At 37.6% G+C, this 12,468-nt stretch overlaps 1 protein-coding gene across 1 annotated transcript in view; it reads left to right on the top strand.

The window, feature by feature from the left end:
• The window catches only part of LOC138090212 (dynein axonemal heavy chain 14-like), a 301,641-nt gene that overhangs the window by 131,529 nt on the left and 157,644 nt on the right, over positions 1-12,468 (top strand). The window contains exons 30-32 of the mRNA XM_068985722.1: positions 5,558-5,651; positions 6,937-7,145; positions 8,213-8,465. Of these exons, the coding sequence (XP_068841823.1) occupies positions 5,558-5,651; positions 6,937-7,145; positions 8,213-8,465 (556 nt within the window). The remainder of the gene's footprint in view (positions 1-5,557; positions 5,652-6,936; positions 7,146-8,212; positions 8,466-12,468) is intronic.

A 12,468-nucleotide genomic window follows, 5' to 3' on the forward strand; every position in this document is an offset into this window, starting at 1 on the left:
GGATTGCTGGGTCATATGGTAGTTTAATTTTTAGTTTTTTTTGGAACTCCACACTGGTCTCCATAGTGACTGTACCAATTTACATTCCCATTGTGTACATGTATCATTGTGTTTTAAAATGATTAATAAATGATTAAATGAAGTTAAAGATACTTGCTTTTAAAGAAAAACAGTGGATTAAGCATAAGTAGAGGATAACCTAATGATCCCAGCGCCACCAGTATAACTTCCAAACTAATGAGATTCAAAAATATTTCAGTAAAAAGTATAAACTATTTAATCCAAAATTCATCAGAGAATAAATATGAATAGCAAAAGACTGTAAGTTTATATTCTCATTAGTAATAAGTAGAGATTAGTAGTGAATTTCATTTACTATACACTGTATTTACCCTATCTGTGTGTGTGTGTGTGTGTTAGTTGCTTAGTCGTGTCTGACTCTTTGCAACCCCATAGAGTGCAGCCCACCAGGCCCCTCCATCCATGGGATTCTCCAGGCAAGAACACTGGAGTGGGTTGCCATTTCCTTCTCCATATTTACCCTATACTAAAGTGTAATAACAAAAAAGATAATGTTTGAAACCAAACAAATTAAGAAAAGAGTTTTAGAAAGAGAGAACTAATATTCCATAATTATAAGGTTGTGAAGTAGAGATTCATACATGTCTGGTGGTAGTTTTGGAAATACATATTGATATTTTTAACTTATCATTTTGTTTGATTTAGAAATCTGTTCCTAGTAATTTGTCCTAAGGAAATAAAATTTTGTTGTATTATTGCTGTTTTCACATTGATATGAGAATGGTATGTAAAAAGAATTAAAAATGTATTTGTCATCTGTGCTATACTTATTTTTGACAATCAATGAAAATAAGTTTACAATATATTCTTTTGTACATTCTAACTTTTCAGTAATACCTTTCCCTATTCTAATATTATTGTTGAATCACTGGTTGTTTAATAAAAACATATAATAAACCTTTTAAAATTTTCATCTGTGTATTAATATAATTTATTTTGCAAATGCAAAATTGTTCTGGCACAATTGAATAATTCATCTCCTTCCCACCGTTGTTGTTAGAAAAGATGCTAAATATGATTTAAATCTTCTTAAATTTATTGTTATTTGTTTTGTGGCCTAAATGTAATCTATCTTGGATAAAGTTTCATGTGCACTTGAAAAGAATGTGAATTCTGCTGTTTGGGGATGAAATAGTCTCTATATATCTATTAAGTCCATTGGTCTAATGTATCACTTAAGGCCAATATTTTCCTACTAGGCTTCCTTGATGGCTCAGCTGGTACAGCATGCACCTGCAAAGCAGGAGGGAGAAGGCAATGGCACCCCACTCCAGTGCTCTTGCCTGGAAAATCCCATGGATGGAGGAGCCTGGTAGGCTGCGGTCCATGGGGTCGCTAAGAGTTGGACACACCTGAGTGACTTCACTTTCACTTTTCACTTTCATGCATTGGAGAAGGAAATGGCAACCCACTCCAGTGTTCTTGCCTGGAGAATCCCAGGGACGGGGGAGCCTGGTGGGCTGATGTCTGTGGGGTTGCACAGAGTCGGACATGACAGAGTGACTTAGCAGCAGCAGCAGCAAAGCAGGAGACACTGATTCTATCCCTAGGTTGGGAAAATCCCATGGAGCAGGAAAATGGCAACTCACTCCAGTGTTCTTGACTGAAAATTCCCACAGACAGAGGAGCCTGTGGGCTACTGTCCAAAGGGTCGCAGAGTCAGACATGACTAAGTGACTAGACACACACACGAAACACATTTTCCTCTTGATTTTCTGTCTAAATAATCTGTCCATTGATGTAAGTGGAGTGTCAAACTATGGCATTACTGCCAATTTCTGTCTTTCCATTTGTTATCATTGTCACCCTGCTTATTTAACTTATATGAACAGTACATCATGAGAAATGCTGGACTGGAGGAAACACAAGCTGGAATCAAGATTGCTGGGAGAAATATCAATAACCTCAGATATGCAGATGACACCACCCTTATGGCAGAAAGTGAAGAGGAACTAAAAAGCCTCTTGATGAAAGTGAAAGAGGAGAGCGAAAAAGTTGGCTTAAAGCTCAACATTCAGAAAACTAAGATCATGGCATCCAGTCCCATCACTCCATGAGAACTAGATGGGGAAACAGTGGAAACAGTGTCAGACTTTATTTTTTTGGGCTCCAAAATCACTGCAGATGGTGAATGCAGCCATGAAATTAAAAGACGCTTACTCCTTAGAAGAAAAGTTATGAGCAACCTAGATAGTATATTCAAAAGCAGAGACATTACTTTGCCGACTAAGGCCAGCCTAGTCAAGGCTATGGTTTCTCCAGTGGTCATGTATGGATGTGAGAGTTGGACTGTGAAGAAGGCTGAGTGCCAAAGAATTGATGCTTTTGAACTGTGGTGTTGGAGAAGACTCTTGAGAGTCCCCTGGACTGCAAGGAGATCCAACCAGTCCATTCTGAAGGAGATCGACCCTGGGATTTCTTTGGAAGGGATGATGCTAAAGCTGAAACTCCAGTACTTTGGCCACCTGATGTGAAGAGTTGACTCATTGGAAAAGACTCTGATGCTGGGAGGGATTGGGGGCAGGAGGAGAAGGGGACGACCGAGGATGAGATGGCTGGATGGCATCACTGAGTCGATGGACATGAATCTGAGTGAACCCCGGGAGATGGTGATGGACAGGGAGGCCTGGCGTGCTGCGATTCATGGGGTCGCAAAGAGTCGGACACGCCTGAGCGACTGAACTGAACTGAACTGCTCTATGTTGGTGCTCCTATGTTGGGTGCATATATATTTACAATTACTGTATCTTCTTGTTGGTTTGATTATCTATCTTTTAATTAATGAATTTTAAGAATTTTTAAAAATATACTCAGGATATCAGTCCTTTATCAAATTCCTTGCATGTGTGCTAAGTTACTTCAATCATGTCCGACTCTTTGCCACCCTATGGATTGTAGCCCGTCAGGCTTCTCTGTCCATGAGATCCTCCAGGCAAGAATACAGGAGTGAGTTGCCTTGTTCTCCTCCAGGTAATCTTCCTGACTCAGGGATCAAACCCAGGTCTCCTGCATCGCAGGCAAATTCTTTACCGCTGAGACCAGGAAAGCCCCATCAAATTCCTTATACAATTAACAAATTTTTTCCCATTCTGTGAGTCTTTTTAGTTTCTTGATGGTATCATTTGAAACACAAAAGTTTTTAACTGTGATAAATCCAATCTATTTTTTCTTTTATCACTTGTCCTTTTGGTATCATAACTTAAGAAAACTTTGCATAATTCAAAGTCAAAAGACTTTCTCTTATTTTATTCTAAGATTTTTATAATTTTTTTATATTTAGATCTTTGGTCTGTTTTGAGTTAATTTTTGTATGGTGTGAATAAGTAAAAAGAAAAGATTGTACTCAAGTCCTGAAAAATTTTTAAAAATAGTAATGCACTCACACAGAAATGGAACTAATAGAGAAAAGGAAATAAATAGAAGCAAATGACGACCCTGTATGCAAGACACGAAAAAAGACACAGCTGTGTATAACGGACTTTTGGACTCAGAGGGAGAGGGAGAGGGTGGGATGATTTGGGAGAATGGCATTCTATCATATATACTATCATGTAAGAATTGAATCGCCAGTCTATGTCTGACGCAGGATACAGCATGCTTGGGGTTGGTGCATGGGGATGACCCACTGAGATGTTATGGGGAGGGAGGTGGGAGGGGGGTTTATGTTTGGGAACACATGTAAGAATTAAAGATTTTAAAATTTAAAAAAATTAAAAAAATAGAATTAAAAAAAAAAGAACAAAAAAAAAACATAGATAGGAATTTAGTATGCAGCTAAAGTAATAATTCTAATCAGCAGGAAAAACATTTTTTATTTAATCCACTGTCTATATAATTTTCCATTTTACTGTGTGAAAATAGAAAGACTTTTATCCCCACACACACAGAAATAAAACTCTGGATGAATTAATTAATATAAATTAATTAATATAAAGTAAATTAATTAAAATATAATAAAATTGAGGGACATATTTTCAGAGTTAGGAAGTAATTAATATTGGAACCCAAAAATTATAAATCAAAAGATAAAAGCATTTGACTTCAAATATAAATGAGAAAATATTTTTTCAGTGATTGCAACAAGCAACATTAAAACAAACCACAGTCTGGGAGAAAATATTCACAGTATATATTATAAGCAATGAGTTGCTATTCCTAATATAAAAAAAGAACTTCAAAGATGAACAAGAAATGATTAGGCAACTAAATAAGGAAATGAGGAAAGGCTATGAGTATAAAATTGATAGAAAAATAAAAATTACCAATAGACATATGTAAAGATGTTTAGCCTAAGCATTAGACACAAAAGAATAAAAAGTATGACAATGATAGACACATTTTTTCTCATCAAATTTTCAATACTTAAGAATATTGAAAGCCAAAACATTCAGTGTTAACAAAAATGTGAAGAAACAAACATTCTTGTGTCTCATTGATGGAGTATTACTGCCACAAACTTTCAGAAATAATTTTAGTTGTTGTTGGTCACTAAGTCATATCTGACTGAAATTTAGTAGAATTTATTAAAGGTTAAAATATGTAATGTTGGACCCACAATTTCACATTTAAAAATATCTATCTAGAAGGGGGGGGAAATGGAGTAGGGCATAATGTCTTATCTACAGGGAAGATAATTGCAGACTTTTGTAATAGGAAAAATAATTGGAAATAGCCTTGGACTTATTTTTCTTCTTCCCAGTAGACGGGAATTAGAAGCATTGCTAAGACCTGATTGAAACATGGTGCTCACATCAATGTTTGGTCTCTCTCTTCAGAACCCTTACTGTACCCCTAGCACAGCTCTAGAGTTTGGTCTTCTCTTCCTCTACACTTGGTGGTAAAGGAAGCCAGTGCCAGTCAACTAATGGTATAATACTCAGCTTCACTGGGGAGATAAATAGGACATTCCCCGCACCCGCCGCACCCCAAGATGATGAAGATTAGAATTCCTCAGAGATTGATGTGATAACAACCTGTATTTGAATCACCTGGGGAGTATATTAAAAATGGAAATCTTGGGCTCCATCCCAAACCTATTCAATCTAAATCTTCAAAGTTGAGTTGTTAGAATTTAATAACCCTGCAGGTAATTCTTATGTCCCTTAAAATATAAAAACTCCATCATGAAGGAAGGTCTAAGAAAAATATACACCAAAATGTCAACTATCTTTTTTTTTAATAGGTGGTGGCAGTTCAGAGAACTTTTTCTTTATTCTCTGAGCTTTGCTGTAGTACTTGAATATTATAAAAATATGTACTATCTTTATGAAAACAACTAAAATAAAAGAATTTTCTGAAAGAAAATGACCAGTAGTCATAACTCAATTCTATTATACTGTGCTGGTTATATGTTGGCCTTTCAGCTGCAAAACCTCTTATATTTTTATTACTCAAAAAAGTATATTGACATATAGACCATTTGAGTACAAAAGTATGATCAAATAAAAGTTTAAACATTATTGATTACATATTTTAGGTTTTCAAGCTTGATTTCTCTGATGCAGCAGATTCTGATTATCATATTTTTGAGAAGGAGATGGAGAAAGATATTAAAATTCCAGAAAGTCAAAGTAAGTATTATTAATAAATTCAGTAAAGATTATTGATTAAATAGAAGAAAATGAACCAACATGAGCTCCATTTACATCTTTAAAAACATTTTAAATGAGTGATATTTTGTCCTTGTACCATTTATTTTTTCCTCATATGTTTATTTGAAACTTGTATATATTAGTGTACATATATAATTATATATAAAAATACTAGCACTTACATAGCCCATTCATTTTACAAATGACCATTAATACCTCACAAGAACCAAGTAGATACTAAAGGTAGGAATAAATACCAGATTAGAAGTAGCAATGGCAACCTACAGTAGTATTTTCAGACAATCTAAACAAATCATACAACCCAAGCATATTCATCTAAAATGAATTGTATACCCATTATCTGCCAGTTTACTATGTGCCAGGGGGACAGAGAGTATGAAAAGATCCCTGCTTCAAAAGAGCCAGCAGTCTACTGCAGAGGCCCCAGTCATGGCTTTCTCTACTCCATGGTGAACGTCATATCAACATATCCACCAGTAGTATATTTATGTTCCTGACTTTGAAAGAGATTTCTGCTATTGTTTCTACATTTTTAGGATTCCTGAATTTTGTGTATCAGTTTTGGTATTCAATGTGGGAGAGAACAATGATTGAGCATAATATTTCTTTCATCGGGGAATCCAGGGCAGTTATTTCAGCCCACGGCAGACTGTCTGGATCCCAGCTCTACTCTCCTGTTCTTCTGGACTGCTTTTGTATTTCAGATCTTTAACTATTTTTTTAATCTCTATAATGATCCATGTATCCTGACAATTGATTTTCTAATATTGTGGAGCAATGTGCTGGGTGTAGAGTGTGTAAAGTGAAGAAAATGAGTTCCCCAAGTGAAATATTCTTAACATCTTTCTACTTGATTCTTTCTTCAAAGGACATCCTATTTCCCTTTATTTCCCAGAGGCAGCATATCCAAAAAATATTCCTGGGTTGAAAGGGGAAACAAATCATATTGTTATGGAAAAACTAGATTCATGGATCTTTCTCTAACTCAAATTTTAAGGGTTAATTATACAATTCAGCAAACTAAGAATACCAAAACAATGTTTAAAGCATTGCTAAGTATGTGTTATGAATATTCACAATATATATGAGACTCATTCAAGCACATTCATTCTAGGGTTTTCTAGGACATCATTCTTCATCTTAATTAGAAAGTACTTTCTAATTAAAGGAGAAAATTAGCAAGATTGTAAGGAGAGTAGAGTGAGGTTTTTCTCAATTACATTACAAATATTTTTCTTTCCAGACTTTGATTGGCAATGGATTGTCTTAGACGGGCCAGTGGATAGCTTCTGGGTAGAAAATCTAAATTCTATGCTAGATGACACTAGGACGTTGTGCTTAGCAAACAGCGAGAGAATAACTTTGACTAGTAAAATCAGAGTGATCTTTGAAGTGGACAGTCTAGCTCAAGCTAGTCCTGCTATTGTCAGCCGATGTGCAATGGTCTATATGGTAAGTTTCTGATACAAATTTCTTAACAAAGAACATTTCTTATTTAGTCATTATCTGCAGCATTTTATGTTTATTTTGTTTCCTCTGGATTCAGCAGGGCTATGTAATTCAGCACTGTAATTTATGTCCCCTGGTGGGCTGCTGTCTGTGGGGTCGCACAGAGTCGGACACAACTGAAGCGACTTAGCAGCAGTAGCAGCAAAGCCTCCTAACCCAGAAGTACATACAAATGTTAATTACTACTGTTACTAATATGCTTAGTCGGTCCACTCAGTAATTGGAATGTCAGTATGTTCCACAACCATGCATAAGTAGTGCTTTCAATAGGTTAAGTTAATTGACAGGAATTATTTTTCCATTGAGGAACATTTGCCCTGAAGGCTTTTCATGCCCATTCCATGACTCTTGAATGCATTCTCAGTCACTTCCGTCATGTCCGACTCTGTGCAACCCTATGGGCTGTAGCCCATCAGGCTCCTCTGTCCATGGGATTCTCCAGGTAAGAATACTGGAGTGGTTGCCATGCCCTCCTCCAGGAGATCTTCCCGGCCCAGGGATTGAACCCAAGTCTCCTGTCTCTCCTGCATTGACAAGTGGTTTCTTTACCCACTGAGCCACTTGGGAAGCCCCTCCATGACTCTCAGGACTTATGAAATGCATTATCAATGCAGTGGTAAGGAATAGAAGATGGGCAAAGAATGAATGTTCCCTACACATGAAATTAATTATTAGCCGTGATTGGCCCTGTGTTCTAATCTCCTTAGCTCAGTGTAACCACTAAACTAAACTGCTGATTTTCTGGGTAAGCAGTTCCTCTTGCCACATGTGCATAGCCTCACCACAGCTCCCTACACATAATCCTCCAGTTGCTTGTTGTTATGTAGGATTGTGGTTAAAATCAGGAAGAGTAATTCTTTAAGGTGTTTTTGATCATTTGCCCTTTAATGAGTGCTGATTCTAAACCATTATTTGGCAGGGGCAGTAGTGAAATAGAGATAGTAAGAAAGTAGGTGGACACTGTAATTTTATTTATTTACATTAAATTACCTTGTGCTTTCTATTATTAGAATCCTGTTGATCTGGGATGGGAGCCTTATGTTAAGTCATGGCTTCTGAAAAATTCTAAAATTATGAATAAAGCAGAAGTGGATTGTCTTGAATTCATGATTAAAAGTAGTGTCCCAGATGGACTACAGTTTATAAAGAAACATCAGAAATTTCAGCCATTTCCTGTACAAGACATAACAATTGTTACAACTCTCTGCAGAATTCTTGATGCATTCTTCGAATTCATGAGTAAAACTGGAATCTTTGAACTACGTGAGTTTTTTCCCCCAAGTCATATCAGTGATATTTTATCTTAGTCAGTGTCAGTTATTTATCACCTTCTATTTGATTATAAAAGAAAGAAAGGAAAGCCAGAAGTTTTCAGTCCATTTGAACCAAGAACAGACTTGCACATGGAACAAATTAAAAATCATTTATAAAAGAGTATATCAATAAATTGATATCTATAAGTGCTGAAGGGTAGGTAACAAGAAAAAATAGAATAAGGAATCCTTGTAGGTCTCTATCAGGGGATAATAGTTTTTATTATGTTTTAAAGAGTCTCAGAGATAAAAATAATGGGGGGAGGAAATGGTCCAAATCCTAGGTGTCAGCTGTAATCATACAAAAACATATACATGGAAAGTAGTTAAAATATATGTAAGAAGAAATCAAAAAGTTCAGAAAACTGTATAGCATTATGGCTAAAAGCATGGTCTCTGGAGTCAGAATGTCTACATTCAAACACTGGTTCTATCTGGTTCCTGTGAAAGTCACTCAATCATGTCCTACTCTTTGCAACCCCATCGACTACACAGTCCATGGAATTCTCCAGGCCAGAATACTGGAGTGAGTAGCCTTTTCCTTCTCCTGGGGACTTTCCCCACCCAGGGATTGAACCAGGTCTCCCACACTGCAGGCAGATTTTTAATGAGCTGAGCCATCAGAAAAGCCATATTTGGTTCCTGGTGAGATGGCAAATTAGCACAAAACGCCAACCCAGTTAAGATCTGTTGAATTAAAGAAATTGTGAGAAATCCCTAGGGTGACAAGATGGCTAAGGTTCCTGTGAGGGAAAACAGAAATCCTGAACAGAAGAGAACTGAATACTACCATGAGTGGGAGACAAAGTGGAGGAGAATATTTAGGTTTTCTCTTTCCCCTTCTCCTCATGGTTCTGAATGGGCTTTTGCTCTTCCCTTTGCCAGTTAGCAAACCACAGCATATGGCAAAGAAGCAGCAGTAGGCAAAGGAGCAGAGATGATTCTCAAAGAGTTATTAAGATGGTTAGTATATATATAGATGGTTAATATATAGTATCTCTAGGGGCAAAATATATGGGCAACAAACTAGGTCCGTTAGTTTGTGTTATAAGATGTCAAGGATGAATGACCAGAAGCCTGAGGGTAGCTGCCTCAGTAAAAAGTCATGATCCCTTGCTCATTTCCAAACCTGACATAGCTTTCAGGAACAGAACTCACTGAATAGAGGAAGCTGCGACTGTCTGCACAATCAGGGAAAGTAGTTACAAAATAGTTACTAGTCCTTCTGGAAAGGGAAGTGCAACCATTTTCTTGAGTAACTTAGACTAGGGAGAAAGCAGGGAAAAAAAAAAAACGTTTTGGAGGTTGGCCAAAAAGTTTGTTCTGTTTTTTCCGCACTTCATTATCTTTTAACTTAAATTTTTTTGTTAGATTGTACTGTGACAGCTGTCATAAGAGCATGCATTTAAAAAAAACTTATCAAAATTAGTGAATTTTGGTGTGTAGCCATTTTATACTCTGGTTTCTCTTCAGATCATATAAATCTTTAAGCCTTTTTGTGTGTGTAACCATTTTAATATTGAAGATGGAAGAAAAAAGAAACATTTTTGGCACATTTGTTGTTGTTCAGTTGCTCAGTCATGTCTGACTCTTTGCGACCTCGTATACTATAGCATGCCAGGCTTCCCTGTCATTTACTATCTCCTGGAGTTTGTTCAAACTCATGTCCATTAAGTCGGTGATGTCATCCAACCATCTCATCCTTTGTCACCCCTTCTCCTTCTGCCCTCAATCTTTCCTAGCATGAGGGTCTTTTTCATGAGTCAGCTCTTCACATCAGGTGGCCCAAATATTGGAACTTCATCGTCAGCATCAGCCTTCCAGTGAATATTCAGGGTTAATTTCCTTTAGGATTAATTGGTTTAACCTCCTTGCTGTCCAAGGAACTCTCAAGAGTCTTTTCCAGCACCACAGTTCAAAAGCATCAATTCTTTGGCTCCTAGCCTTCTTTATGGTCCAACTGACACGAATGTACATGACTACTGGAAAAACCATAGTTCTGACTATACAGGTGTTTGTCAGCAGAGTGATGTCTCTGCTTTTTAATACCCTGTCTAGGTTTGTCACAGCTTCTCTTCCAAGGAGCAATTGTCTTTCAATTTCAGCTGCAGTCACCATCCACAGTGATTTTGGAGCCCAGGAAAATAAAATCTGTCACTGTTTCCACTTTTTCCCCTTCTATTTGCCTTGAAATGATGAGGCCAGATGCCATGATTTTAGTTTTTAGAATGTTGAGTTTTAAGCCAACTTTTTCACTCTCCTCTTTCACCTTCATCAACAGGCTTTTTAGTTCCTCTTCACTTTCTGCCATTAGGGTTGTGTCACTTGCATATCTGAGATTGGCATTTCTCCCAGCAATCTTGATTCTAGCTTGAGATCCATCCAGCCTGGCATTTCTCATGATGTACTCTGCAGACTGGTTCCAAATAGGCAAAGGAGTATGTCAAGGCTGTATGTTGTCACCCTGCTTATTTAACTTCTATGCAGAGTACATCATGAGAAACACTGGGGTGAATGAAGCACAAGCTGGAATCAAGATTGCCGGGAGAAATATCAATCACCTCAGATATGCAGATGACACCACCCTTATGGCAGAAAGGGAAGAGGAACTAAAAAGCCTCTTGATGAAAGTGAAAGAGGAGAGTGAAAAAGTTGGCTTAAAGCTCAACATTCAGAAAATGAAGATCATGACATCTGGTCCCATCACTTCATGGCAAATAGTTGGGGAAACAGTAGAAACAGTGTCAGACTTTATTTTGGGGGGCTCCAAAATCACTGCAGATGGTGACTGCAGCCATGAAATTAAAAGACGTTTACTCCTTGGAAGGAAAGTTATGACCAACCTAGATAGCATATTCAAAAGCAGAGACATTACTTTGCTGACTAAGGTCCGTCTAGTCAAGGCCATGGTTTTTTCAGTGGTCATGTATGGATGTGAGAGTTGGACTGTGAAGAAAGATGAGCACCAAAGAATTGATGCTTTTGAACTGTGGTGTTGGAGAAGACTCTTGAGAGTCCCTTGGACTGCAAGGAGATCCAACCAGTTCATTCTGAAAGAGATCAGCCCTGGGATTTCTTTGGAAGGAATGATGCTAAAGCTGAAACTCCAGTACTCTGGCCACCTCATGCGAAGAGTTGACTCACTGGAAAAGACTCTGATGCTGGGAGGGATTGGGGGGCAGGAGGAGAAGGACAAAGGATGAGATGGCTGGATGGCATCACGGACTCGATGAACGTGAGTCTGAGTGAACTCCAGGAGTTGGTGATGGACAGGGAGGCCTGGCGTGCTGCGATTCATGGGGTCGCAAGGAGTCAGACACGACTGAGCGACTGAACTGAACTGGACTGAACTGAACTCTGCATATAAGTTAAATAAGCAGGGTGACAATATAAGCCTTGTCATTCTTTCTGAATTTTTAACTAATCCTTTGTTCCATGTCTGGTTCTAACTGTTGCTTCTTGACCTGCATACAGGTTTCTCAGGAGAAAAATTAAGGTAGTTTGACACTCCTATCTCTTTAAGAATTTTCCACATGTGCTCAAAATCCATGAGTTCTATCTCCAGACTAGGAATATTCCCACAATTCCACACTGCTCCCCCCTCTTCTCACCCCACCAACCTCTCATCAGTTTGTACTGTTTTAAACAGTAAGTTTTCAAATGTGAGTGTAGAGTCTTCCACAGTCTGATAAAAACAATATAACTTTTAGCCTTTGCAATGACGCATTTCCCTTTAAATTTCTTTCTATGGAGAAGGTTCCACATGTCTTTTCTTGCTGGTTATGAAGTAAACAAGGATCCCATCTTATACTTGCGAGTCTTGACAGTATAGACACAGAAAACTGAAAGTTCATACTCGATGATGAGTCTTAGTGAGACAAGCAGTATCTGGTCTGCAACAATCCCATGCATCTGGGATTAAACTGGATGCTTTCTGGTCCTTTGAAGAAAGT

The sequence above is a fragment of the Capricornis sumatraensis genome, chromosome 14, assembly GCF_032405125.1.
Source record: "Capricornis sumatraensis isolate serow.1 chromosome 14, serow.2, whole genome shotgun sequence".
NCBI lineage: Eukaryota > Metazoa > Chordata > Mammalia > Artiodactyla > Bovidae > Capricornis > Capricornis sumatraensis.